General features: G+C 51.9%; 4 protein-coding genes across 4 annotated transcripts in view; all 4 read right to left on the minus strand.

The window, feature by feature from the left end:
- Positions 1-35: 35 nt before the first annotated feature.
- On the minus strand, positions 36-1,078 carry VOLCADRAFT_86229 (uncharacterized protein; the record flags this gene model as incomplete). Its single annotated transcript, XM_002946152.1, has 2 exons — positions 36-571; positions 1,030-1,078. The coding sequence occupies 2 exons, from the start codon at positions 1,076-1,078 to the stop codon at positions 36-38; spliced, it is 585 nt and encodes a 194-aa protein (XP_002946198.1).
- Positions 1,079-1,777: 699 nt separating this feature from the next.
- On the minus strand, positions 1,778-3,715 carry VOLCADRAFT_86230 (uncharacterized protein; the record flags this gene model as incomplete). The annotated part of the gene is made up of 3 exons (XM_002946153.1): positions 1,778-1,809; positions 2,146-3,267; positions 3,601-3,715. 3 exons carry the CDS (start codon positions 3,713-3,715, stop codon positions 1,778-1,780), a joined length of 1,269 nt encoding a protein of 422 aa, XP_002946199.1.
- A 5,469-nt stretch (positions 3,716-9,184) lies between these two features.
- Positions 9,185-9,712, minus strand: VOLCADRAFT_55562 (uncharacterized protein; the record flags this gene model as incomplete). The annotated part of the gene is made up of 1 exon (XM_002946154.1): positions 9,185-9,712. One exon carries the CDS (start codon positions 9,710-9,712, stop codon positions 9,185-9,187), a length of 528 nt encoding a protein of 175 aa, XP_002946200.1.
- Positions 9,713-13,744: 4,032 nt separating this feature from the next.
- Positions 13,745-14,472, minus strand: part of VOLCADRAFT_102804 (uncharacterized protein) — a gene marked incomplete at its 5' end in the record, with an annotated part of 4,302 nt that continues 3,574 nt past the window's right edge. The window contains one exon of the mRNA XM_002946155.1: positions 13,745-14,435. Within this exon, the coding sequence (XP_002946201.1) occupies positions 14,097-14,435 (339 nt within the window). The 3' untranslated portion in view covers positions 13,745-14,096. The remainder of the gene's footprint in view (positions 14,436-14,472) is intronic.

Here is a 14,472-nt window from a genome sequence, read left to right on the forward strand (position 1 = left end):
ATGAACAGAATAAAAGAAAGCAAAAGGGTTTGATGTCACTTGCTGCGGCGGGCTATACATCGTGCATATGATGTATCGTCCAAATAACGTGGCCGACCCATGATACATACGTAGCCCACTGTAACCACCACAAACACAAACACAAACACAAACACAAACACAAACACAAACACAAACACAAACACAAACACAAACACAAACACAAACACAAACACAAACACAAACACAAACACAAACACAAACACAAACACAAACACAAACACAAACACAAACACAAACACAAACACAAACACAAACACAAACACAAACACAAACACAAACACAAACACAAACACAAACACAAACACAAACACAAACACAAACACAAACACAAACACAAACACAAACACAAACACAAACACAAACACAAACACAAACACAAACACAAACACAAACACAAACACAAACACAAACACAAACACAAACACAAACACAAACACAAACACAAACACAAACACAAACACAAACACAAACACAAACACAAACACAAACACAAACACAAACACAAACACAAACACAAACAGACACACATCTGTATTTAAACATGCACGCACACGCACGAACTAGCTACTGTAGTGCGGGCCCTCACGATGTCTGTTTATACATCAGGTAGTTACCATCAATCGACTGATATACATACATGCGTCCATCCAACAAATAAAATTCATGCCACAACTACAGCTGCTACAGAAAAGTACTGATCGGTGGATGCAGATCCCATGATATTCCCAGATATTCCCAACTCATTTATCCCCCCTCTAGCAGTGGAGGGCGACCTCAACCTCAGCCAACTCAGGGTCTGTAGTAGCGGGTACACAGTACGCCACACATAACCTCTACAAATACGCGCTAAGTGCGACCGCCAGCAGCATCTCGAGAGGCCTGCTTTTCGGCGGCCAGCTACTACAGCTTCCTGAGTCCCTATGTGGTGGCAGCACCCGCGGGATACCCGGCGGTCGCCAGGCCTTTAACGCCCCGCTAAGCACGTACAGGTGAGATTCAAACCCAAGTTAGGAGTGGGATTCATGTAGGCGGTCATCTAGCACATAACGACATAACGACTACAACTGCTACAGCTAAGTACCTACTGGCGGATGAAGTGCCCGTGAAATGTCCAAAATACAACAATGAACCTCATGGCTTAAGCAAAGCCGGAAGGAAATACATCGCTGCCAGCATGCAGCACGCAGCACGCACAGCTCGATGGCGATGTGGCGAAGGCCCCCCTGGGGTGGGGCCCACCTTTAAAAGCAAATGAATGTAGCCGGATAAAGTCCACGCACGCACGCACGTGTGCCAATTACGAATGGCAGATTTACCTGGCTATCCGTTGACATGCTGCCCCTATTGCTTAAACAGCTGCGCTCCTAGGCTCCCAGCAGCAGTTATTTACAGACAAATCGTAAATTTTGTTAATTTACGTAAGGGACGTACATGAAGGATAGCTGTGGCTATGCTTGAACCATCCCGATAGCTGGATAGAGCGTGCGCATCCGTACGTCGTGATGTGACAACAGCGGCTTTGTTTTTTTCCGCTCCGCCATTGTCGTCCTTGATGTGGCGCAGGACGGATCATATCATATCATCTTTATTGAAGGCTGCTGGCGACAGCGATGCGTGAGGGGGGGGCGGCGATGTGTGTGTCTTGCAGCATTCCACAGTATGGCTGGTATGGTAGTCATGTTGATGTGCGTTCCTCATGCATGCCAAAGTAGTCATGTTGATGGTGCTTCACTCGTTACACCACAGCAGCACTGGTGTTGCGTAGCACTGCGAGAGCGGCACACGGGGCATTCGGCATATGCTTGGACACGGAAAGGTCTGCAGCGGGCAACTACACTAGGGTCCAATATTACTGCTCCACAGGGGTTGCATAAAATGGATGGATAACCCGTCGCATTATCAGCTGGCAATATTGCCATTAAAAAATGCAAGACAAGCTAGGAGCACTGATCCAACCATGCATATATTTACCTCATACAAATGAGACACCCTACAATACTCTACCAAGCCGGCGTGTGTACACACGTGGTTGCCGGTACACGCGGGGCTGTTAGCTGTCAGGCGTCTGCTGTCTGGCTGCTGGCTCGTCACTCGCTCACTCACCGTTCTTCAGGAAGGACATGTCGCTTTGCCAGTTACCGGGCGCCTTGTAGCGACACACCACAACCTTGCACCCGGCTGCCAGGGTTTTACTTCCAATCCGTATAGGCGTCTCCGCAGATCCAACTCCGCAACCAATGGTTGACGTGCCCTTCCAGACCAGCTGGGAGAAGTGGCCAATGTTTCTGGGCCAGTTATCGTAATAAGGCTGAGCAGCGTCAAAATCGTAGTTTACGACCTCAGCGTACCAGCCCCTGGCTGCCAGTGTGCATGTATTGTCGGGTTTAGGAAAGGACTGCTGCGATAATAAATTCTCACCAGCATCGCGAACGCCTGAGTGCTTGAGCGCGCAATCGTTATCAGCAAGTTGCTGTGCGTAAGCGGTGGCAGCGATGGCCAAATTGTTGTTCCATCGAAGAGGTGGCGCCTGGTGCCGGGCACGGTAAAGGTTGTGCAGATCAAGAAAAGCTTGGGCATCCGGACAACTGCTGCCCATAAGCTCAGAGGGGCTTGGTGGTGTCGGGCTTTGCACTGGCGGCGCCGGGCTTTGCACTGGCGGCGCCGGGCTTTGCACTGGCGGCGCCGGGCTTTGCACTGGCGGCGCCGGGCTTTGCACTGGCGGCGCCGGGCTTTGCACTGGCGGCGCCGGGCTTTGCACTGGCGGCGCCGGGCTTTGCACTGGCGGCGCCGGGCTTTGCACTGGCGGCGCCGGGCTTTGCACTGGCGGCGCCGGGCTTTGCACTGGCGGCGCCGGGCTTTGCACTGGCGGCGCCGGGCTTTGCACTGGCGGCGCTGGGCTTTGCACTGGCGGCGCTGGGCTTTGCACTGGCGGCGCCGGGCTTTGCACTGGCGGCGCTGGGCTTTGCACTGGCGGCGCCGGGCTTTGCACTGGCGGCGCCGGGCTTTGCACTGGCGGCTGGGCTGGTGTTGGCATCTGGTCCGGGTTGTACGGCTGAGGATTTCCAGGCGGCCTTGGAAGGGGAGGCGACGGGGTCTTACTCTGTGACAGTCCTGCTGGCTGATGAGCGGCAAAGAGCGGCGAGGGAGCCGTCGGTAGAGGTGCGGCGTTAGGCTGGTCGTCCATCGCTAGGAGGATTTGGCGCCCGCCACGCAGCCCGACGAAGCCTGTGAGAAAAGGTGGCCGGTTGAACAAATCGATGACAGATATATGGGCGTTTGGGGATGCAGTGCCCTAGCAGATATGGAGGTTAGGTAAGTAGCTGATGCACACAAACAAAGATTCGAACACAACTAGAAACGCATCCGATAGTTAGCCCTCGGCCATACATCTTAATTAATCTTGCGCACTTACAAGAAACGTACTCCTGCCTACGTTTGCGCACATACTTGCTCCTATTTACTTGCTCCTATTTACTTGCTCCTACGTAGCATACTACTTCTCCGGCCTACAAGTGCTTTATCCGAAATCGAAATCAAGGATAAAATTTTATAACTTACGGTCTCCACGGAGTTTTGCTTGCGCTGCTGTCTGCTGCGAAAGCATCAGGCCGAGAATGAAGCCGATCAGAGCCGTCGCTGTTGTCGGGGAAGTGACGACGGCTTGCCGAGCCATCGCTCCTGGCAAACACCGATCTTACAGGTGAATGTTTATAGAATGAAATTCCTGCCTGGGGTGCGCTGTTCCTCGCTAGAGTCGGAGCTGGACCGCAATCTTCGCGGCGCAACACTGCAAGCTGTGGGTGGGCGGCGGAGAGGCGCTAAGAAAGGTTGCCTTATGCGCAAGGAGCCTTGAGTTGTGCGCATTTAATATAAAATAATATATTTAAGTGATTCTTGGCCTTATGGTGTCGTAATATTACTGTGAGAACTTGGTGCCGACAAGCCGACTATGTATTTGTAAGGAATTGGGAGTACGACAACAACCACCGCTATGATCTCACTCTTCCCATACAAATGGTCATACCTCGCTCCATTCACCTCCCACATTGGCATCAGTCAGTCCGGCGACCACAACGCTTCATCCCTTTAGACCTAAGGGTTGTCTTTATTAGCTACCCTGAGCATAATTTTGTAAATATGCACCTGAGTGTAAATTTTTTGACTGGTAGCTAACAAGGCGCATTAGTAAGCAGCTAGCGGTTCCCATCGCGTTTCACTCGTGCGTTCGCTCCAGTGCGAGGCATGAGCTGGATGAATGTGCATTTCCTTATTGAGTTAATAACTGTGAATTAGCCCGCTGCCAGGCCACACTGTTGCTAATTGCGCTGGGTATATGCATGTATACCGCTCCTCCTCCTCCTCCTCCTCCTCCTCCTCATCATCATCATCATCATCATCATCATCATCATCATCATCATCATCATCATCTTATCACTTCTCTAAATGTATGTATACCCACCGCGGTAGCTGCATACCTTGCTTCGGGGAATCTGCCTCCCGGATTACCTGGCTGGCTGGCTTTATGTCTAAAGCTCTAGTTGCTGTACCTAATACTTGAATTCCTGCTGCACCTTCGCGGGAGGTGCTAGGGGCGGATGCTTGGGACTCGCATCGAGCAACTTCGTTCAGTACTAAGTCAAGCATGCTTGCACACGAGTCGACATGCACTGCGAACGGAACCGAACAGAGATGTCACAGACAAATGCCGCCGGCTGGCGGCGGCGGTCTAAGCAAGAAACTAAATCTGAATGCTCCATTGATTCAAAAGTTGAAATTCGCACCGATTGCTTGGCTTTTTCACTGGCTGCAGCCGCCCAGCTAGCTATCTTATCTTATCCCTCAATAAGCCCTCTTCCGCCGCAATGGAAAATCACTCTCGCTTAGCCAGCAGCGACTGCATGTCGGATATTTTGGACATTACAAGCTTCAATTACGGGCTCGTGCGGTGCAGACGAACCCGGAGGTTCATGAACCGCCTAAGAATCAAGCTAAAAGACAATGTTAGGTGTGTCAGGTTTACCGCGACTCCGCGCCTAGCTGGCAATAAAAACGCTGCAGCCAGGCTTCCGAACCCTCATAAGTAGGATTACTTACTTTCTTACAGCAGGGAGGCCATCGGACATCTAGACTGTTTGCCTGACGGCGACTGCAACGGCAGGTGCATGTATGATGAGTAGAAAGAAGCCAGCTGTAATAGTGAGCCCAAATTGTCCTACGGCTTTGTATACGTGCGTTCCCCTCTAATAAACCTCACGATGGGATAACTAACCGTGAAAATAAGCCACGAGGCAAGAGAACGTAGTTCAACTGAATTCGTTCCAAGTAACTCATTTAGCATGATAACTCACATACTTTTTGAAAGTAACGGAAATCATTAGCGGAAGGAAACGAACGACATCGCTAAACATTACAACGAATACGGCCCTGTCTGAAGTGCGAGGTAGGAACGGTGCGTATAGGCGATCTGGCAGCCCTTGCAAGGGCTCAATTGAGCCCTCGGCTCGTATTGGGCGTTTTGCAGGTACGGGGAATGCACCCCATGTAAAACACACACACACACACATGTGTGTGTACACACACACACACACATTAAGCAAGTACCGGTACGTATGTGACGCCGTTGAAATTAATCGCGCACCCCAGCCGGCACCATAACATTCCATCCGCCCACAAGAATGAAAGAAAGCCAGTCGGCTGCAGCAGGCTCAGTCGTCCTCCCAGACACACACACACGTCTGTATTTTTTTTGGTCGTCTATATCCTGAAGACCCGTCTATTAGACGAGTCATCTACAATAGTTCGTCTAAAGTCGAGTCGTCTATGCATGTCGTCTATAGTCGATTCATCTATTGTAGACGAAGGATAGACGATGGGTAGACGGTGAGAGGAGTTCAATATGCTGGAGAGTGTCTGCTTGGGTTAAACCATGCCGCTGAGTGATGTCTGTTCTGCATCAATGTTGGCAAGGTTCTGACAGGCTAACACTGCCTGGCATGTAACGATTATCGCCATACTTACAAAACCCCAGCACATGCTGTGGGGACCAGGCAGTGCCCAGCCTCTCCCACTTCCTTACCACAAAACTGTAGCAGTTTGAGATAATTGGGCAGACTTCAGTGTAGCCCATCCCTCATCGACAAGCCCACAACAAAGGCTCGTCATGGTCCTTTATAACTGCAATGTCTGGCAACTTCCCAGCACAGGCCATCTGGTTTTGAAAACTCTCACCAACACAGGCTGTGATGAACAGCCATTCCAACTCCACCACCCTTGCCATGTATGCATGGATGCGTGGTGTAACACCGCCCATAACCCGCAAGTCAATGTGCCCAGCTCAACATCAGCACCAGATCATCTTGGGTGGGTACTTCGACAGCAGTCCTTTCAGCACACTTCCTTGCCAAATAATAACACCAAGGGTCACACAGTCCTCCCCACCCCCCACACCCCCACCCGTGTGTACAAGAACTCCCCTGGCTCGGCTAATCAAACATCGCAGTGAACTCGGGGCCCATCTCGGACTCCAGTGGGTGGGTTTCATTTTCCACCGTCCCCGACTGCACGTAGAAGTGCAGTCGCGGTGACTTGCGACCCGGGATGGCGGCATCCCCTGCATGCACGGTGTTGCCGTGAAGCAGGATAATGTGGCCCGGCTGCATGATCAGCCGCAGCAGCTTCGGGGCACTCACGGAGGCCAGCGCAATCATTTTTGCACGTTTACTCTTGCGCTGAACCAGGCCTGCATAGGTGCGAACAGCATTGTGGCTCAATGGCGACACCAACAGAGAGCACGGCTCAAGTGGCACAATGGCGACAAGGCCATTTGCCCCGACAGGCATATCGATGTGGAGCAACTGCTCCCGGAGGGGCTCCTCACCGGGCAGGTTGACAAGCACCACGCCCTTCTGCACCCGCTGTGTGCCTGTCGCTACCTTTCCGAGCTCCGTGACGATGTACCGTTTCAATGGCTTCAGCAGCCGGTACAGCTCAGAGGCACGCTCGTACACCGGGCGGGAGAGACCCTCCTCCTTGTCCTGCCCCTCCTCACCCAGCTCCTCCCCTTGCCCCTCCTCCTCCCCCTGGATCCTCTCCTCCGCCTCCCCTTCCTCCTCCGTTCCTTCCTCCTCTCCCTCCCCCTCCTCCAACCCTTCCTCATCTCCTTCCTCCTCCTCTTCAGCCTCTCCGTCCTCCTCCTCCTCCCCCCCCTCGTCCATCACCCTTTCCCCTCCACCCTTTCCCTCGCCCTTGAATGCTTTGGGCTTCTTGGGCTGTTGCAGCTCTGCCTGGTACCGCTGTCCACCCTTGCCTGGTGTCACTACTACCCGGTGCTCATCCTTTTCGTCCCGGACGAAATTTCCACACTCATCCTTTACCAGCTCGTTGAAGATGGGATACCCCACCAGCTCACAGAACTCTGTGGCGTTGCTGGCCGCTTCTGTGGTGATGCGCTCCTTCTGTGGCACACACACACACACACACATACACACACACATACACACACACATACACACACACACGCACACACACACTCTTGTTAGTGTTGCGCCGCCCGACCAGCAGCGAACACCTCTTTCCTGTGTCGATCAACATCCCAACATGGTCAATATCCATCCTCCTCCCTGGCCCATCGATAGCGACAGCGGCGATATTCCATAACAGCCTCCACCTCGACCCGACGATGCGCTATAATGTGCTAGTTATGCCATTACGCAGCTCACAAACAGTGGCCTTGTTGCATGCTGGATACGTGCTTGACAGCTCTCACCCCTGACCGTGCGTGCGTCCCCTTACGAGATGCCCTGTCGGTAGTTTACAGGTTTACGTAGGTCGTGGGCGGCGGCACTGCAGGGAGGGGGCACCGTGCGTGTGTGGGGTGAGCGTGTGTGTAACATACACAGCTATTAATCACTGAGGACGACCTCCTGTGAGCTGGAAAAGAGAGTCATAGGGGTGGTGGTGGTGGTGGTAGTAGTAGTAGCAATGATGATAGTAATGAGATAATAATAATAAATAATAATAAATAGTAAATAATAATAATATAATAATAATAATATTAAGAGAGCAGTTGATACCGTAGCGGAACTAAAGATTTTACAAAATAAATAATTATTTGCATGCGGTAAAATATTTTGGCAAAATTCAGAGTCTTACCGTAAAATCTTTAGTTCCCGGGAGGGAACTCGGAGCGATGCGGTAAAATATATATGGCCCTTCGCGCACAGCAAGCTTTTGGCACTAGATCTTATTCTATTTTACACATAATATTGTAACATAATAATATATTAACCTATTTCTGGCAGCAGCATGGGCAAGCGCAAGCTCAGCAAACACCGCTTCATTGACAAGCTGCCGGCCATACCGGCGGCTTTTGCCAGCGAAGTGCAGTTCTCAGCACCTAAGGCAATTACGAACACGTTTTACTGACTTAGTGTCAATGCCTCCTCGTGACCGCTATTTGATCAGTTTCGCTGCATAACCATTGCGGTTGCAGCCCTTGCGGTGGTTGTTATAGCTAAGGGCTTATTTTGTTGGGGAGTAGGGAGTAGGCATTTGAGAGATGACATATCTAAGTTCTTACAAGCTGGTTGGTGTCGCCGGGCGTGAAGTGGCTGTATTTAGATGGTTACGATGGCCCTTTCTTGGAGCGTCGTGAAATGCTCTCGCGTCCTTCATCAATCATAAGAATTCTGCGGCTGGTACAGAATGGTGGATGTTTGGAGGCCTTGTCACGGTGGCTTGGCTTTCAGATGGGGGTTTACCATTTGGAGTTTCTTAATTTGAGACGTGTTGTGATGATTCTCATTTCCCCTCATGCGTGAGAGGGAGGCGGGCAGTGGTGTTGCATGGTGGGGTAGCTTTGCGGGCCGGTAAAATCCCAGGAAATCATCCACAGTACCGTAAAATCTTGGCAAAATCCACCAGCATGCGGTAAAATACTTCGTTCCGTAAAATATATTAAAATCCATAATTTTGCGGTAAAATCTTTATTTTGTAAAATCTTTAGTTCCGCTACGGTAGCATTCACTCCCCCAGTCCCCAGCCAACCAACTTGAGTTGTCATGCACTCTATCCGCATGCACCGCAGGCCCCACCACTACCACCACCACCACCACCGCCACCACCGCCACCACCACCACCAGGATCATCTGCCCCATGCCGGGGACTCACCGTTGTACAGATACTGTGCATTGCTCACAACGTTGCCCGCATCCATGTAACGGCACACAACTGAGAGGCAGCCAATGTTAAATCTAAAGCCACCCTGGTATTGGATTCTATTCCCTGTAGCCAGTCCGCAGCCGACAATTGATGTTGAGCGCCAGACCACCTGAGTGAAGTGACCAAGCCCTAGAGGAACATTAACGTCGGCTGGTTGCGAAGTATTAAAGTTGTAATATTGAATCTCGCCGTACCAAGCACCAACTGCCAGCGCGCACTTGAAGTCGGGGCTGGGTTGCGATTCGAATAAGGCTATGTTCTCGCCGATTTTGGTATCCGGGGAGTGTTCGTGTGAGCAGCGGGGCCCGATCACATCAGCCCAGGCCTGGGCGCTTTTGGCCAAATTGGCGTCCCATCGCAGGGGAGGGACCTGGTGAAGGCTACGGTAGTAGTTGTGAACATCCAGAACCTGTTGAGCATCGGGACAGACGCCACCTGCAGCCACCGCCATACGGCACACCCATATGCATAACATACACGCAATCTGTAAAGTGTAAGGCTGCTGCATTGCGGCACTAACGCTGGGTGTATTTGTGGGTGGGTGGGTGGTTTTGGGTTTTGGTGCGGGTGTGGTTGTGGGTTTGGGTATGGGTGTTGTTGTGGGTGTGGGGGTGGGTGCATGTATGTCCCGCATAATCCGCACTGGAAGTACACCCTAATACACATAGACGAACATGGCACTTAACACGGCGTCATCCGATACGGTCCGATATCATCTAGGACACGGTCGGAGCCTTGCCACCATAAGATATACGACAATGTGACACTTCTAAGTGTTTTTGCTGATACAGTGGATATGGCAATAATAATAATAGATAGTATTAAAGTGCAGCCCGCTCCATAAATTCAGATCTGATATTGCCGCACAGACAGCAGCGGCTTTGCCGCATAAACCATCAGTCGTACTTGCAGACGCGCGCATACCCAAGTAAGGTATCACTAGCGGCCGACCTGGAGTGGTGATGCTCAAGGGCGGTGATGGAGGAGGAGGCGGTCGCGGTGGCCGTGGGGACGGCGGGGGCGGCAGTGGGCTTGGCGGCCGTGGAAATGGGGACGGCGGCCGTGGGAATGGGGATGGCGGCGGTGGTGGCGGCGGCGGGCTTGGCGGACGTCTTGGCGACTGCGGCCGCGGCGGCGGCGACTTTTTCGCCACTGGCGAAGGTGGCGGCGACTTGGCAGCTTTTGCCCGCGGCGGGCGACGCTTTCCCTTCTCCGCAACTGCAATACGTTACCGGCAGGCAGGTCGAATACAGATACACGCTGCTGGGAGGGGGAGGAGGAGGTGCGGCCAGCGTGCGGAGGCGGGGAGCTCGCGCACAATAAAGTTAGACCTCTACCAGTAGGAGCGATAATAACGGCACTAAGAGAGCGTTTGATGAGCGGCTGGGACCATACGCGTCTGACTGTCTTGCCAGAGGAGTACCCATCAGATGGGAAGCAACCGGGAGTGCAAATGGCGAAGTATAAGCACTGGATGGGGCTGCCCTTTTCGGGAGCCGCAGCCGTCATGTGGCCAACACATGCTAAGGTTTTCATTCCTCGTTTAGCACATCGTAAGCTAATGCAGTTTCGTTTATGTTGCTGGGCTTTGGAGGCGAACAGAGCACGAAGGGGCAAGTACCATGTCCCCAGGGGGCAGCGGTTTTGCCACTGTTGTGGTCCTAATAGCCGAATTGAGGATGAAAAACACGTGTTATTGGAATGCCCAGCCTATAATGATATTCGTGCTGAAGAGGGATTCGATCATCAACAGAGTATGTTGGAGGCCATGCAATGGGAACCCGCACGTCTGGCGAGGATGTTGGAACGTATGTGGGCTCACCGAAACTCAATTACCCCCTTTGGACGTTAGTCTGGGCTGATGTGCGGTGTTTTTTCCTTTTTCTCCGTGGCTTTTAGGCGTTGTAGTATTGCCCTTGGGCCCTCGGCTCGTATGGGTAGTCTTACAGGTATGGGGTCACGCACCCCCAACCATGTAACACACACACACAATAAAGTTAAATGATGACTCAGCAAGCAGCTGCAGGTCACATGGGTAGTGCACACGCAATGCGCGCAGGACTTTCTCCCAGTTGCTGTCTGTTACATACGTAGTAATGGAACCGTCGAAAACGCGGATGATCATCAATACATATACGGGGATTCAGAATGCAAGGCCGCGATGCGTTCTGCAACGGCTGCAAGACGCGATGATGAAAGGCACCACTAAACGCACCACGCACATACGTACGAGCGTACATACGTACGCACGGGATTGGTGCGGGAGTGGAAACGCAAAGTAAGGACACTGTCTGTTGGGTTGAGGAGCGACTATCGACCATCTATTTTCAGGCCTATCTACCGTGGGCACAATCTGTAGACCATGAATTTATTTACAATCTATTTCTAGGTCCTAGATAGTCGATTATAAGATGAGCCTGTCTATAGGCCATATTCATTTTTACCGACGTCATAACCGACGCATTTCCAAAACCATTTTTTTGCAGCCTAACATGGCAACCCAACACCTATATGTCTGATGAACTGCAACCTTTCGTTGCCGACGGACCAATCCGGGCGCAATAACCGCAATAATCGACTTACGATTGCTGTTTTCTTGCTGGGCCAGCGCCTGCTGGGAGGCCACCAGGACGGCGAAGATGAGGGCCGCTAAGGCCGCAGACGCGGCAAGATGCCGTCGAACCATTTGGACGTTTCGAGGGCTGGTTCTTGCGATTATTATATACCGGCGGTAAGGTACTACAGGAGAAAGGTGCCTTACCAGATACGGAGATCGATTCACGCACGTCCTGGTGTGTGTATATGTAGTAACAGAACTTGTGCTCGTATATGTATAAATGGCAGGTTTTGTTCAAACACACATTTTCCAATTACACTAATCATGTGGCGTAAATTTATCCTTTTCACATGGGCTGACTGTAACGATTCTCCTGTTTCGTGTACAACAGTCTGTGTGCCCGTTCGGCAAGAGCGACGATCCGTTCGTTCTGAAGTGTCGCTCTGCGGCGTGAGTGATTGGCTGTCGAATCTGCCATAGGATAACTAATAATACTATATCGCTTTGATGAGTCATTATTAGGTGTCGCAACGCCATCCGCGTCCATCACGACATTCATAAGACATTCATGGTGCTCACCATTCCCCCTTCGAGAGCACGTACAGCGGTCTGCTGCGTCTATCTCAAGCATCATCAAAACAATAGATAGCTCATAAATTAGGAGCCGCAATCCTACGGTGTGGCTTCGTTGATGTATCAATTGACGTCTTCACGGCTGTGTCCCCTGGGTAGGGTACAGGCTTTGAGGTAGGTTGGGAGGAGCAGACGCTCGTCCAAGGCCGGCGGTTAGCATCCAAATCTACAAACATCATTCCGGAGCAGAATGTGCATCAGTTTGCATGTGCGTGGGTGCTCTATCTGCTGGAATAGACACCTCACTCCTGTAGTGTTTCATTTCTGTAGTCATTGAAGCAGGTACCGTAGTATGACATCCTCGCTCAATGAGCGAAATCAAGCGAAATGGAGGAGTTTTCCATTCCTAAGCTCGACGTAGTGGCATCTATTTGCGAAAAAAAACGCTTTCCGCTATGACTAAGCATGTAAGATGCTAAAGGACGGCGGCTTACGCTGTCCGTCCTGATCGGTGGAATCATGCATGCTACCGTAGTCTTACTTATACGCGACGTTACAAACTGTGACGGGCCTGGCCGAGAGGGGTCTGACATTTCTTCGGTTTAAAAACGAATGGCGGCCAAAATATCCGAAAGTATGGTCCACATTTCTCCGTTACAATATGAATGGCGGTCGTCGCGGCCCACCGCCCCAGGGCCCCGATAGCGGAGAACTGCACCAGCAGCAGCCATGCAAGCAAAGCTGAAATGCACTTCGTTTGCGACTCTGTGCGCACACGCCATACGAGGCTGACATGTTCCTTCGTTGCCATCAGTGCAAGGCACAGCACTTGCACCCGGCGCACATGGCTCCACATAAACTTGCACTGACAAACCGATGGCGACGCCCTAGGGCCAAAAGCTGGTCCGGATTTCTACACTTTTTGAATGGCGAAAATCGCCATTAGTTTGTAACGTCGCGTATAAGTAAGACTACGGTATGTCTTTTCGTTCCCCCAATTGTGCCCCTCCAAGCTCGGGGTCTACTTAATTTCCCAATGCGTCCCTACAATCTTGCTTAGCCTTTGACACATTATATGTTTTTTTGTAACAACAGCTGTTTTGGCATCTGATTGGCGAGAGCAAGGAGCTGTCACCTCGCAGTGGGAGCGAAAACGCGCGCGCGTACACGATATTGAACCCGCCGATTTTCTATAGAATTATTTTAGTGTCGCTAATTCCATAAATGTTGTATTTTCTGGAAATGACTTGGGATTTTTGACTCGCTGACCAAAGTTATCTCTGTCTGCCCCTTCCAGCAGCAGAGGATGCTTCCAGCTTCAAATTCGCGTTAGCTCCTGCTACGAGTCTATTGCCATTGCCATTTCTGTTACAGATATTGGCTGTGCTCTTACGGCCTGATCGATGAAAAGGCCGCACCGAACCAAAAGGAAAAGAAATAATGTAGTAGAGCGAAAAGGGCGGGCGACGCGGCCTCCAGGGTGGGAGGGCGGGGCGCGTGCTGAACAACAAAAACAAGATACAGAAAACCTGCAACACGCGCTATTTATGCAAAAGACGATCCTGAGGACACGGATCGCCGGCCTCAAGTCGTACCACTTAAAACGGCCGTAAGGCCCTACGCCTTAGCTAACCCGGCTCAAGCTTCGCATAGCCCGCATTAGCTCCTGCTACGAGTCTATTGCCAAAAGGAAAGACACCCCCTCTCAGCGGTTAAAGTACTGACCCATCACCGGCGCGACACGCCGGGCCGCGAGAGGGCCAAAGAAGGCGACCGCACGAGGGCAGCCACGGACCCCCAAATCGAGGTAGTTCTCCCGCAACGCCGACGAGCCTGCGGCCCAGCCACCAAATGCTTCGATGATATCCAGTGGCACTCCCGCCGCACGGGCGGCCGAGGCACCACCCCGCCGCAAACTATAAAGGGTGTGGACGGAACGAAGGCCCTCCAGGCCACACTGCGCCAAAACACGATCGAACCAACGCTCGGCCCCCTGAGTCGTCTGGCGCTCCGGCCATAAACGCGCAGGGTCCCGGGACAGCTTCTGCAGGAGGGCAACCCGGAGAAACGGGAGGCCCCCC

This window comes from Volvox carteri (assembly GCF_000143455.1).
Source record: "Volvox carteri f. nagariensis unplaced genomic scaffold VOLCAscaffold_1, whole genome shotgun sequence".
NCBI lineage: Eukaryota > Viridiplantae > Chlorophyta > Chlorophyceae > Chlamydomonadales > Volvocaceae > Volvox > Volvox carteri.